The sequence below is a fragment of the Lingula anatina genome, chromosome 1 (assembly GCF_051362555.1).
Source record: "Lingula anatina isolate TDL-2025a chromosome 1, LinAna3.0, whole genome shotgun sequence".
NCBI lineage: Eukaryota > Metazoa > Brachiopoda > Lingulata > Lingulida > Lingulidae > Lingula > Lingula anatina.
This window is the reverse complement of record NC_141767.1, coordinates 42,217,736-42,232,886: the sequence shown is the minus strand read 5'-3', so window position 1 is coordinate 42,232,886 and position 15,151 is coordinate 42,217,736. Positions and strand designations below refer to the sequence as shown.

The 15,151-nt window shown below is 36.2% G+C and overlaps 1 protein-coding gene across 1 annotated transcript; it reads left to right on the top strand.

The window, feature by feature from the left end:
- Nucleotides 1-6,911: 6,911 nt before the first annotated feature.
- Nucleotides 6,912-11,421, top strand: LOC106151848 (uncharacterized). The gene is made up of 7 exons (XM_086999022.1): nucleotides 6,912-7,470; nucleotides 7,843-7,872; nucleotides 8,178-8,350; nucleotides 8,747-8,774; nucleotides 9,067-9,465; nucleotides 10,249-10,457; nucleotides 11,188-11,421. Exons 1-7 carry the CDS (start codon nucleotides 7,341-7,343, stop codon nucleotides 11,209-11,211), a joined length of 993 nt encoding a protein of 330 aa, XP_086855148.1. The 5' UTR covers nucleotides 6,912-7,340; the 3' UTR covers nucleotides 11,212-11,421.
- Nucleotides 11,422-15,151: the final 3,730 nt, after the last annotated feature.

The window sequence follows — 15,151 nt, the reverse complement described above, 5'->3', positions numbered from 1 at the left end:
AAGAGCTTAAATAAAGCTATAACTTGAATATTATCGTATATAAAAAAATTACCAAGTTTACAGTTAACACTGGATAATCTTTTTCACCCCTAATATTTATAATATTAATTTTTGTGTGCCGTTATGTTTGACAGAAGTTTGAGGAACAGAGCTGAACTACAGTCGGAGCGGTACACGTGCTCATGGCAAAGCCGTAAATTCAGTTTCGGGCTTAAAATGGTCCAGTTTATAGTTACTAACACAAAATAAATTAGCTGAAAGCAGGCTTTTTTTTTTTGTAACGCATACGTAGAGGTTTCTAGACTCTCAAAACACAATCTAAATATATTTTACGGCTTTCACAATTCTACAAAATTGTTGCTCGCGAGGTAGAGTTGGAGCCCATCTTTTAATAGGGTAGGGTAGGTAATTTTTTTTTTTTTGAAATCTCTCTTTTAGAGGCAAAATGGATCAAAAAGTTAATTACTGATGAGAAATTTGAGCTAGGGGCATTCTTTAGGTCGGTAATGATCCTACAGTAAGTTTCTGTGGGATCATTGTTAGATATGATGCATTCAAGGTAAGATATTTAAAAAGACAATATGAATATATAAATAAGTATAAAGTATTAAAATATAATCAAAGTAAATCGCCTTATGAAAGACCATATAACTAAATTGTTCTCAGTGAATACCCCATACAGGGACTTAAAGATTTTTTTAAAAGTTATACAAATGTTCTTTAAATGTTCAGCTTTGGTCATTGGAACTTAATTTCATGCAATTAATGGTCCAATAATCTGCTACTGTTCTGAATTTTGAAATAGTTTCCCTCATTTGTTCTGAGATGTCAAGCTCTGTGATCTCTATGTCATATTGATAACCAAAACCTGATATATGCCTTAGAATGATCTTTTTGGATGGTGTTAATAAATTCATATTTCTCTGAAGATAGGCCTGGTCTCCAAACAGGGCATGCATACTCTAAGATAAATCTTATTATTGATTTGTAAATTGTAATTAAACCTTGTGAGTCCAGCTTTGCTCTTTAATGCTGTCTAACAGAGGCCTTGGATATGCCTTAAAATACACACTTTGGATTTGAAAGCTGGTGTTAAAGTTATATCCATCAGCATTTGCGACCTTTTCGATGTATTTGCTGTGTATTGTTAATGTTGTGATTTTTTAAATAACAGTTTCACAGTTCTTCTTGTTTTGTCCAACACAGTCAATGCTTAATGTGATTTAATTCATTTTTTCACAATTTTCAAATCATTCATCTCAGCTTTTCGGGTTTCAAAGCACAAAACTGTTATAAAATGTATTAATTTTGAGAAATATAGAAACGTGTTCGAATGAGGCTTGTCTCTTTAACATACAGGTATCCTGCAATGTCTTAGACCTTTCAGTACAAGTTAGTCTTTTTCAATGCTTGTACCTAATAACAGTTATTAAAGCAACTACCGACGTGCACGACGCCGAGTCGTACCAAAGGAGTGTATCGTTTAGATTATTATCAGAAAAGAAATGCAGTGTAACACCTGCAAGTTACAGTAAATTACAGTTTTTTAAGAGATAAGCATGCCAACGATATGAGGAGAGCAATTATAAACCTTCAGACCCTTTCACACCTTTCAGACAATACGGTAACCTATCATCAGCTCACAATACTAAACCATCACATTACGTAAAATATTTTGAAAGTTTGCCCCTGGAACGACTCTTGTGGGCATTTTTCAAGTTCATTTTAGAACACATTTTTTTGTTAAATGTATCTAAGTGTCGTGCTTTACCACCATTTATCTATTTCAGATTGCCTCAAGTGGACCTGTCACAAAAAGATGTGTGCGAGAAATCACATTCAGTGAATGGAAGCTTAAAAAGAAGACGCATTTAGCCATAGTAAATGTACACACATAGTTTAATGATATTTTTCTTAAGTTTAAGTTTATTCGTTATAAGCTAAGCATCTATGCAAACATACGGCTCCACTCTGGACCTCAGATCAAATTCGGTCCTTTGGCTTTAATTGTTTCTGAGAGGTTCTGTTCTGGTCCTGCACCTATAAATGTCCACCATGCCGTGATCAAACGTGTTCCCAAAACGTGCCCTTTGATGGCTCTCTTTTGGCCCTGAAAATTTTCACTGGTCTTTATTTGGGAACCTGCTAGTATGGCGTTCGGGGGAGGGGGTTAGTTACTTGTATAGTTTAGCAACCCAATTTACGGTCATTTTTAGATTAGATTAGATTAGATTAGATTAGCGTTGATTTCCGATTCAGGTTCCTACTGGATCCTCTTTATCGGAATTTGGTTGATCCGCGAGATCAACAGACTAACTGGGTGATATTTTACAGCGTAAATTGAAAAAGATAAATTGCAGAATAACCCTGTGTCCCAAGACTATCGCTTATAATGATCGATCCTTTATTCTTCCAACCTACCGAGATCCGAAAGATGAGGAGAAACCGCAAACTCACTTTTGGATAAAATGGCAGGTCAGGTCACAAAATGACGAATATGGCATCTCAGGCCATAAAAATATGGACTTACAGGGCAGTGAGTTTAACTAAAAAATATCCCTCTCCAAGAAAACTCCAGGTATATGTCCACCCTGTTTCCTTCATGTCCTTACTATAATCTTTGTCCCCACAATCCTTATTTTTTAGCACCCCTGTGCGCTCCAGGTAGAAATCTTTGTTTTAGTTGATTCAATGAAGCAATGTTTCTAAACTGCACGGACTTGTAGCGACTGCATAAAAACTAGTGGTACTCTGTACATTTCACGAATATCATGCAGGGCCATACACGACGATCTTCTTTTCACATAACCCACTTATGTTGTCTTGGAAAACTTACACGGTAAGGAGATAATTTATAATGATGGACTCTTTCATTGTGGGCTTACATTTATACTTATGCCCCTGTTGAGTACTTTTGAAATGCAATAGAAAATATTTTCCTTTCTCCAGTTATTACTTCGCTGCTCTTCACCACGATGAAAATAGTAAAAGAAGGCAATAACAGAAAATGGGTAACCAAGATGGTCAATCAGTTTTCAAAAGTAGAAGAAGGATGGTTGCACAAAAAAAAAAAAAAAAAAAAAAAAAAAAAAAAAAAAAAAAAAAAAAAGCCAACATACAGTATCTTTGAAATGTTCAGATTCAATTAAGAAATATATCTGCATGTCCACTATACGGGGTAACAACGTCGGGACATAGGCATCAAAATTTCAACATTGCGCAGATCTTGTGAGCACGCTTTCCGCTTAGAATATGCATCGTATTTTGCTTCATATTCACAAAGTTTGGAAAGATAAGCAATATCCAGATTTAGGAAAGAGTACATTTAACTTCACAGAGCTGGGAAAGCACGCTTCGATCCTGAATCGGCGGTTAAACAGCGATGACATGAAATCGTTTTACGCCAAAAAGTGGGAACCAGATACAGTAGCTAACACTTAGAGCGCATTCTCAACGAATTAAGCCAGGCTTTACAAAGCCGGTGACCTAAAAATGGCGGACGTACATGAAAGAAAAACCGCCTAATCTTTTAATAGTCTCTCCGCCTCTCACACGCCTCCCCACACGTCGTCCCTGCGGGGTACAGTAATTAAATCTCGGCTCCGAACATTAATATTTCCGTGAATATCTCTGGTGATATTATCTCCGTAGATAGTCGATTCATTGCTGCTCTACGGGCCAAATTATTCCTTTTTCGTCTCTGTTTTCAAAGATAATAGAACAGAAGAGCTTCTTTCCTTCGATCGTCTTCAGCCGCCATGCTTTCTTCACCACGAGTTTAACTGATGAGCATGCGCACTTAATATTTCTCAGGTAGCTTCCGCATGGCGAACGGAGACGCGATTTAATTACTGTACCCCGCAGGGACGACATGTGGGGAGGCGGAGAGACTATTAAAAGATTAGGCGGTTTTTCTTTCATGTACGTCCGCCATTTTTAGGTCACCGGCTTTGTAAAGCCTGGCTTAATTCGTTGAGAATGCGCTCTTATTTAATATTTATGTGACTGGGTCATTACGTTATCAGTGGAAATCTCCACTATATAAAAACACTATGGAGAAACATAACTACACGCTAGCTGTGGTTTCGCTGTCGTGCGAGTCTGAAGGAAATGAAACAGGATTGGGTCATAACATCTGTGATTACACCCTCAGATGACAACCCGTTTTCTTCGCCCATCAAAATTTGCGACGAGGAGCAATTTTTGTTTTTCTCTAGCGTATGTGCCGTAAATGATCCCTGAGATTATTACAAAAAACATTACAAAACTTTTGCGACTGAAATGTTTGTGTCCCAGATTTAAGCACTGTTTTAGTGTCATTATCGGCTAAGAATTAAAAATACACAGCAATATTTTGAAACACAAAATTGTTTTTATAATAAGACAACCCCCCTTTCTTACAAAAGCACCCCCAATACATAGGAATATTTTGAAAGACTTTCAAGGATGGTAACCCATTGTTGTTAGTGGCCCTGACACACCCCTAAATTCACCACTGTAAATAGCCTCAACACAACCGCACCGCTTGACGATAAGCCACGTAACGTTACTTACGTAAAGAATAAAATATAAAAACTGTCAGGAAAAACAACAGCGCATTTGCATATGTTCTGAATGTCTCCTTTATTATTTTCGAAATTTTAAGATTTCCACTGAATAAAGATCAGTTTCCAGAATATCACATTACATAACGTAACAGTAACTAATGCAATGTAACAGAGAGGTACACGTGTACTTGCCGCCGATTCCTATCTTGGTTAGTTTATGCCGTTACTTGGTGCATTTATGGTATCAAAGCATTGAGTGCAGTCCACGGAACATCAACACAGTCTTTTCCAACAATAAATCTCCTAACTACAACGTCCAGCGCTTAAAACGCTTCCACACTCTGTCTGAAACAGTGACGCACCGCATGGCCCCGACTCTCCTCTCTCTCTTTTTTCGATCTCCACACCCAGGAGAGCTTAATTCTCTGACAAAAACCCTAATTAATTTCATTAAGTTCAATTAAAATAAAGTATTACATATATTCTATAGGGGGGGGGGGGGGGGGGCATGTTTCACGTCTCCTGGGCTCCAACTGATATCCCTGAAAGGTAAGAAACGGTACACTTTCATCGTAACCGACATCCAAAAGTAAGATTTCCTGAGAAACTGAACCAGCGTCTGATGAATCGTAAGAAAATTCAACTTTTGAATCGCGAGCATGCTGAACGGTTCGCATAACATCAGCAATATGGGCATCGACTATTTGTCTACCATTGACGGTAGAACGGGTAATATCACGTAATCTGATTGACTGAGGAGTTAAGCAAGTGCTAATATTGAATGCTAAAAATCTATTCTAATGATCCAAAAAAGTGATCCCCTTAGCCAATGACCTGCTTCGGAAAGGCGGCCAAAGCCAGGATGGATCCGCGCCTGCACGGCATGAAATTTTTCACCAATTGTCCTTTGAATTGAAAATCGTTTCCTTAGCTAGCGGTGAATGCCTCAGGCCATGCATGGAAAAAATCGAATTCGAAATAGAAAAGCAGCCAAAGAGCGTAAATCTCCGCTAAGGCAGGCCGATTAATCATTAATTATTATAAATTAGTTTATAAATTTATTAATGTAGCAACACCAAAAATTCTTTGATTCTCTTAGCCGATTTTGGATCTTTTTTGAAAATTTTATTTAAAAAAAAACGACTGAACCTATTTTTAGTTAATTTGTTGACAAAGAAACCAATAAAGAGAAAAGAATTGGCTCAAACAAAATGTGGTTAATATAAAATTAGAATAATATGTACAGTTATGTTTGTACATTTGTCTATTAATTATGTCATCATCTATTTTGTACTGTATATTACTTCTTCGTGGTTATTTTCAGTCATTATTCCATGAAATGATGTGGAATCCAAGCTCCATCCTAAATTAGTTGCTTTCTGTAGTGTTTATCTAATGTAACTCATCTGATTTTGATTCAGTAATGAAAACACTCTCTTATTCAATCTAATCAGTTCAATACATCATGAGTAGGTATGGTGGTGAATTGCGTTAGGTGTGCGACGAGTTAAATTGTGCTTTGGGAGCGTAGCAACAATTTCAATTCCATAATCACAATGCCTAAATATTTTAGAGAGTTGATATGTCTACACTTTTCGTTAATATTTCCATCCACATTCTAATTAAAAAATTACCCTCAGAAAATCGCCCTCTTTATCACATAATAAATGTATATCATATAGGCAGGTAATACTATTGAGCATCAACCAACCATAATGTTCGAATAGCAGAATGTCTTTATTTTCGATCTGTTGATGGAAACTGTGGGTAAATTAATATATTGATGGGTAGAATAAAAATTGATAAGTAAAAAAAATCACATATCGTATGTCTTCTAATAAGTGTTACGAGATAAAATATCTGATAATAAAGCAAATCAGATACAACACTCGGAGAATTAGGCCAAAGACAACTGCAGGATATGTTAATCGTGCGGACATTTTTTTCTTAATTGAAACTTGTGCGTGGTTTCGTATGAAATCTGTGTTTAACAACGATTGTATTTGTTGCTACAAGTAGATGTATGTTATTATAACGCGTCAATGTCACTGTACCACACACAGTTTTGAGTGGCTAAATACAGTATACTCTACATCAGCTATTCGCAGTGTTATAAAGACTACATCGCAGTATTGTACACTAATTGCAGGTCATCATGTTCCTTAACTTGTTTGTTCCCGTTCTACAGACAAACACAGCATACTTACCAGTATCTCTCATTGAAGCAGGATGACATATATTGGGGCAACGTACAGCTGCAATTTGCAACAAATTTCTTTTTTTATGACGAATCGATAGGCCTATAAACGATGTTTCTTTGAGACAGACAGGTTTTCCTGAAAAATCTGCAGTTTCTCAACGGCTGTCGATGTGCCCCTTCTTCTATGCGATGTTTTCATTTGCCCACAGTTTGGATAATTGGCCTCAACCATCGGCGTCAATCAATTATCCCGGCTTCGGGCTGAACATAACCTAGATGTGACCTCACCCAACATCAATAATTGTATTGTATCACCGGTTGTTCTAATAGCCACTCGTGCCATGAAACATGTGTCAACAAGAGGATTTAATTACTTTTAAAAATCTAATATTCCATTATCATTAAAACATGTTGAAATACATGAGTATATTTATTAATCTGAATAGTTAAATAGGGGGTATTAATCATACCACGGTTATCAGTGTCAAGTGGTTAAAGAGTGACAGGGCGAGTCAGGCCCATCTTTGCACTGAATTATACGTTTATAAGCAAGAAAGTGGGCGTGTTCAGCTAATCAGCATTTGTATGCCGGTATGGACTATATAAGAAACTGGTCAGTTTTTCATTCGGCACAGAGTCAGTTATTTTTTCAGCTACACATACATATTTCAGGAAAAATGTTCGTGCTTCTTGTTAATCTTTTTTACGTTTGTGTAACATTGGGTGAGTACTTGAAATAGAAAGTAACAACGTTTTTTCTAAATTGCTTTTAACTATTTAATATTCTTTGCCATTTTCTTTTTCGGTTAGTTGTAAAACATGAATTTTGAACTTATTGTATAGACGAAGTGCTAAAATAGAGTAAATCGAATATTTTTTTGCGACGTACACCTTAGAACTTTATGGGTTTTCCTCATGTATATTTCGAACTTTATTGCAATAATTTTAAAACTCCAATTTGTACCAAAACACAATCATGAAAATTGAAGAAGAAATGTGGACTATTCTAAAAATGATTTTCTTTTTCAATGGCCAATATTCGCATTGAAGTGTGTTCGTGAGAATATATTTTTATATATTTTATCTTTTTTTAAGTTCCACCAACCGCCGTAACAGCATCTTCAGGTAAAAATGTATCTATCAAAACACCTTGAATGTCAAAAATATGAAATATCATTACTTGTCAAACAAAAAAGTAACAAAATTTATATACAAATATACATTTATGAGAAAGTATGCAGTATTTTCAGTTCAAAGGATCTTGCCAAAATCTGTGATGCCTCTTGAGAAAAATGTGGTTAATTTTTTCTGTTATTTGCCACAACTGTCTTTTTAATTGTATCTTTTTCGCATAGATATCATTCAAGTCGGATTTAAATATATTTGCGTATGAATTTTCTCATATTTTATTGTATTTAATGTTGCCTTAGATTGCTCAAAGCTGTATTTTTACGACACGGCCACCGTCACCACCATCACCACCACTTCAGAAAGTGACTGCGTGACAGCATGTTTTACTGTTTTCCCTATATTTACTGGGTGCTGTGGGATTGAAGCGTGTGCCAACAGGTGTACCTGCTATGTCTTTTTGACACCTTCTCCTGTAAGTTTATATATATTGATAATAATGAATTTATGTTATAGGTGATAATGAATAAAAATGATAAGAGAAGAAGTGAGTAAAATATTGGAGGAAACAGTCCTTTAAATCCATAAGAGTCAGCGGTCAAACTTTACCTCAAATATCAACGCAGTTTAGTTGGCCTATTCGCCGTTTTGACAATATGCACAGATGCATTATTGACTATATGTGATATGAAATATGAAGTTCCAATGTGAAAAAGTAAATGTTTACCAAACTCGGATTGTCTTCACACAGAAATTTGCATTCTCTGTCCTTAAAAATGAAGACATTCGATTGTTCTACAAACAATCATTTCATTACTAGCGTGACAAAATGCAAACTTAGTCTCTAGATGATATTACTTAATTGTTTCAGTGTTCAATCTGCACAGCGACCACAACTGGTAAGAGCTTTATTATTTTTCTTATTATATCTTAATTTTAATTAAAATTCTCTAATTAATTAATATTCTTATATTATATTATATTATTTTATATTATCTAAACTATTTGCTTATATTATCTAATAATACTGTATATACCACGTGAAACTAACATATATGTAATAACCAAGTTGCAGTGTAAAAGTAATATTTCCCCCGGCATTTTAACTATACTAATGACCGTTCGACTCGGACCAAATAGATGCTTACGAGCATGATGAAAATCACAAGTGACATTTCTTAATTGTCACAGCATCTTCTACAACTACCGAGTTAACCACCGAACCTGCTACTACCGAGTCCACCATCGCTGATTCTACCACTACCGAGTCAACAACCACTGCTCCTACCACTACCGAGTCAACCACCACTGCTCCTACCACTACCGAGTCAACAACCACTGCTCCTACCACTACCGAGTCAACAACCACTGCTCCTACCACTACCGAGTCAACAACCACTGCTCCTACCACTACCGAGTCAACAACCACTGCTCCTACCACTACCGAGTCAACAACCACTGCTCCTACCACTACCGAGTCAACAACCACTGCTCCTACCACTACCGAGTCAACCGCGGAAACTACCACTACCACGTCAACAACCACGGAGACAACTACAACCCCGTCGACCACCACCGCCCCCACTACATGTGAGTCGTAACTTTTAAGACCTTGTTTTGCATGCGCTGTTTGATTAAATATCACGACACTTAAAGGGATAATAACTCTTCGTTTTGGCCAAAAAATGAATTTTCCTGGAGTAAACAACAATTTCCCCATACTTACCAATGGTTGATGAATCCATTTTTACATTCAAAGTTAGTCCCTGGTTTTTTTTCTAAAAAGTTTGGTTTTTTGTTAAAATCTCTTAAGAGATTATAACAGAGTATAGCCATCAATGGAGGTCACGTGATCTGAAGACAAGCTCAGATATCAGAGTAATAGCTATAACTGCTGTTTTCGTCATAAAACAGAATATTTTATATTTCTATGAGTTATTCACAATGTTTTTATTGTGAAATATAGATTTCATACGAAGAGTTATTATCCCTTTAACGTATATATTTGTTTGAAAATAAAGCTTTACACTAATTTCTACGGCAATTGTAATTTAAAAAAAATCAAATTACAGGTACATTGTAGGAGGAAATTCTTTTAACCGACCAATTTATTAACAAACGTTTCGTGGCAGACTTTGTCTAAAGCATAATATTTGAAAGTTAACGGGTAGTAAGTTAAACATTTAGTTTCTGAACGACACCTGTTTGTTATTCGCGTCAACTCTTAATGCAAATAAGTAAGATAGTGTGTGTGTGTGTGTGTGTGTGTGTGTGTGTGTGTGCGCGCGCGCGCGTGTGTTATGTAGACTACTACCACCGATGATAAACTAAAGATTGAGGAATGAAGAATGATCCTTCATCATTTTATTTCAGTGCCCCCTTATAGCTGTTCCCCGTCTTCTCAGCTCATTAAAGAAGACTTCTTTGGCACTTTGCCGCAGTTTGCTGTCAGTGTGAATCCCTGCACAACTTTGTGCAACAACGCATATCCCCCCACCGGCTGGTTTTTTTTCACATTTCGCTACAGAGGCTGCTGTGGTAACAACAAATGCTATTGTACGCTGAACACCGGTCCTTACTCTGTAAGTACTTACGTCTATCATTGTATTTTAAAATTAAGTATAATACTAAATGTGTAAATGTAAAAAAAGCTAAGCGTTTTGATGATAACTGTTTCATAGAATATTGTAAAACATCTCAGAATATGAGATAAAAAATTCTTCACATGATCGCTCTATATCTCAGTCACAATGATAAAGTTTTGAACAGAGAAAAGCAAGATGCACAAATGACCTATTTCCACACTGTTATCTCAAAAAAATTAAATTGTGCAGTCACATATGGTTTGTAACCATTTCAAAGACGCCAAACATTTATTACGAATAGTATCTTAATATTGATGGAGAGGTTTGTCAACTATCATTTAATGTTTCTGATAGACTTATTTCTTTTTAAATTTGTTATTATCAGCACCATCGTCGGTGCTTATATCATTTTTTATCATTATTTTAATAATATTAGATTTATCTTTGACAATTGTTGTTGTTAATGGGTAAATAAATAACCGTTTGTGATAAAATTATTTCCCTTTTTGTCAAAGAACACATGTAGCTCATTTATCAAGCCGTACCTTAGCCGTACAGCTATTTTATTAGTTCAAGTTCAAAGTCTGTCAGTGTGCTTTTACCTTTCACCTAACCTTCCTCATTCATCATCATCATCATCATCTACCCATATAATTAAGTTCTGGACTATTTAACTGGATTCTGAATCTGATTTTTTGTATTGTTACGTAAATATTTCATTTTTCAGAGAAGTTGCACCCAAATAATTTAATGAGATGCGAAAAAGAAGAATTTGAACGAAGTCACGGAAAGACATTTAAAGAGTGCTACTTTGACGATCGTAACATATACTTCGATGATCCAGGCAAACGGCGGATGAAATGAATAGGGTTATAGGATTTCATTTCATTCAGTATATAGGCCTCTTTACTTTGGTTTAACTCATTGGTTTTAATGTATTTAGAACCTTCACTTAAAGTCGCAATTAAAATGTTACATAAATAATTCACATCGGGTGTTAATATTGTTGGTCTACACAAGTTAAATGAGGTTAAATGTCGTTTATATAAATTGTGCATAGATATGCTATAAATAAGGGAGCATTCACATCGAGAAGAGCCGAAGTCTAGTAAAGCCGCGACCTAAATATGGCGGACCTACATCAAAGGAAGACCACTAATCTTTTAATGGTTTCTCCACGCGTTGTCCCTCGACCGGTTGAATTGAGCTGAGATTTAATTACTGTGCTCCTGCAGCGACGACAAGTGGTGAAGATTAACAGGATTAGCGGTCTTCCTTTCATGTAGGTCCGCCATATTTAGGTCGCGGCCTAACTAGACCTCGGCTCTTCTCGATGTGAATGCTCGCTAAGTTGGGCTGCTTCCAACAACAATTTAAAATATTATGAACTGTTGTTGTGTATTGGAAACTTATCTATACATGTAAAATATTAACCAGTGGTATGTAAGGTAATTTATCTTAATCAGTATTGTATCTTAATCGGGTTATCCTTTTATAGTTATCTTTTATACCATATAATAACTGTCTTTTTTCGTGCTACGTGGTGCCGCGGGTGTTTGATTTGATCATGATTTCTTTTTTTTTCTTTTACACTTATACAGTTACAGTATGAGCATTTATGACTAATGTGGCATATGGTTTAACAGCCGAACTCAAAAGTCATGGGAGGAAATTTATAAATTTCACTTTTGGTATTTCTACAATCATTAATTAATAAATAATGGGAAAGGAGCTGTGTCTTGGTGAATGTCTGAGCTGACTTAGTGCTTCTCTAGCTCGAACTTTTTTCTTAAGCAACAAAAATGAAATAAAATGAAGAAAGCACTCCCTCGAAAACGTACAAAAGTATACATACGAAAAGATGTAAAGATTTTGTTTCGAAACGTTAGCGACAAATTTCGTTGATCTTAAAATGCTCATGGGAAAATATAAAGGAGACCTACCAAACCACTAGCGATATTTTGACAAGGTGGGAAAGTCGTTTTGGGTTTCCGCCAAAATCTGTTGAAGATTTTTTTAACTTGGACTAGCACTAGAATAAATGTTTATTCAACCTTCCCCTTGTAATTACCCTGTAGAAGGAACTCCTAACCACAACAGTGCCGATAAACATGAACAACCTATAATTTCAAGACCAGTGGTTTAAACTACAATTGCAGATAATGTGAGAATCCAGGTATTTAAGAAAAAGGCCATCATTCTATAAAAAGTAAAAAAAAAATGCACGAATGTTTTTCTTTTGAAAGAAACGCCCTAATTGACAGGGTGTGTCGGGTTAAAACAGATTCCTTTGTTTTCAGGTGCCAAAATGGGCATTAACGTCAAAAAATCCTTTTGTAAGGAAACTTGGGCACTACTGACAAGTACTTATTTTATGAAGAGATAACCTCATTTCTTGACAACGTCGGGTTACGACCTTCTTCAACCAAAATAAACAAAGCATCAAAACATACGGACAGGCACAGAACTATTTACTGATTATAAATATAAATGTAGCAACACAAAATACAGTCAACTGGTCTATGCAAAAATGAAGATAGTTATTGGCCCGTTGAAAGTGAAGAGAATATCGCTTATTCTACCATGTGTTAATTACAAACTGCGATGCTACATGTAAAAATATTTCGATAAACATGAATGGTTCAAGTACAGTGTAGTTTGGAGGAGTACCTCGGTAATTATTTTAAAACCAATGTTACCAGACACAACTAAAATTTCGTGAAAAATTTGAATATTTCGTATACAAATGCACAATTTTACTGAAAAGTCCTATTCCGCAAATTATTCGGTTTGCATGCGCTTTTTGAGGAAAAGTCAATTTCGGAATTCTCGGGTCCATGTGAAATACGAACCTCTTACTTTACCATCTCATAAATGTATGACAAGAAATGTTCTCGGCAACCATCTTCAATCCATGAAAAAAAGCTAACTGAGGAACAGCAACGCTGGTTCTGTATCCAAAATTGAAAGTGTCCATATCTTCTCAAGTAATGTAGACAAGTTTCGTGATTCATTTTTATCGTGTGAAAATCAGGTGCCATAGTGGATTAGCAGTTATATTTAATATCAACCTAAAGTAACTTACTTAAGTGTGCTTTTACACCATATACACTTACACACACTGGACAAAAGAAGTGTCACCCCCTAACTCAGAGTAATAAAAGTAGGCAGATCTTGGGTATTTATAATGCCTGGTCTACTTATAATGTGACTAATGAGTATAAAACCGCTATACCATTGAATTGTATTGTTGGTCTTGTACATGTACAGCAAATGTTATTCCTGTCTTCGTCCAATATGGCAAGATACAGGCAATTATCTAACGGTTATAGGTGCAAGTTGTTAACCTGAAGAGGCGGAATATAAGCAATGTCAGAATATCGATACAATTGAATTGTTCAGTCAGAACCGTGCAGAGGGTCTGGTCTCGGTATAGAAACACTGGATCAAGAGACAAATTGCCTCTGATGGGTCGTCCAAGAAAAAATACTGGCCGTGAAGACCGACGACTGATTTTGATGTCCAGGTTGTCAAAGTTCGACACTGCTTGTCAGTTGACAACAAAGTGGAACAATTTCACACATAAGAATGTGTATGTGAAAATTGCTAGGCATCGGTTACATGCTCAGAGAGTGTACAGCAGGGTAGCAAGACTGAAACCTCTTATATCGTTACAAAACAGGCAACGTAGAGTAAACTAGGGTCAACAGGATCTGGAACTGGACAGTTCATGACAATTGGTCCTATATATTTTTCTGATGAGTGTCGCTTTGGTCTGACCTCTGATGACAGACGGGTACTATGCTGGCAAACTGATCGTAAAGCATTTGAACCACATGCACTGAATTTTCGAACCCGGAGCAGCATATTCATCATGGTGTGGGGCTGCATCAGCATCCATGGCTTGAGCGAATTGATAGTGGTTAATGGAAACATGAATCACTAGAAATATATCGATGTTTTGGAGTCAGGCTTGCTACCATCTATTACTGACATGTTTGGTGACAGGAATTATCCATTTGTTCACCAGGATGACAATGCTCCTTGTCACAGGCCCAGAGCAGTTGATGATTGGTTTGACCAACAGGACATTCGCAGGGTGATGTGGCCTGCCCAGAGTCCGGATGCAAACATAATAGAAAATGTGTGGAATGATATGTCAAAACTTTTGACAAATGCCCGTCTTATCAGCAGAGAAACTCTGTTATATTCAGTGTTTCATGCTTGGGCCAGCATAAGCCCTGAACGCATCAGACAATTATATGAAACCTTGCTTCGTAGACTGGCACCTATTATTAGGTCACGTGGTTATGCCACTAAGTACTAATTTTGGACTTGAAACTGCATATTTTGGTAGAATGTAAATTTTGTTTTCATTTTGTGATTTTTTGTGAAATTTGATGTTAATAAAATGATACCAGGAGCATATCATTCCACAGTCATTTATCTCCCCCATAGTATTGGCACAGTAGGGGTGACACTTCTTTTGTCCAGTGTGTGTAATTTTTTTTCTAGTTTAAATTTCTATGAGAAATCCTTATTTTATTTGTAAATCAGCCCATTATATGGTAAACTTATTTTTTTCCTATACAAGTGTGACTTCTATCACAACCTTTCTTAAAACACTTTTCCTATACGCACTTATACGGCGGTGGGCAGCACAAGGAAATCCCTGCATTGTTGAATGCCCT

Bases quoted from the DNA above. Each gene is read 5' to 3' on its own strand.
- LOC106151848 (XM_086999022.1), top strand. From the start codon at position 7,341: ATGGACTATATAAGAAACTGGTCAGTTTTTCATTCGGCACAGAGTCAG. The intron at 9,466-10,248 runs GTGAGTCGTAAC...ATTTTATTTCAG, and splicing joins CACCACCGCCCCCACTACAT to TGCCCCCTTATAGCTGTTCC. The intron at 10,458-11,187 runs GTAAGTACTTAC...TTCATTTTTCAG, and splicing joins TGAACACCGGTCCTTACTCT to AGAAGTTGCACCCAAATAAT.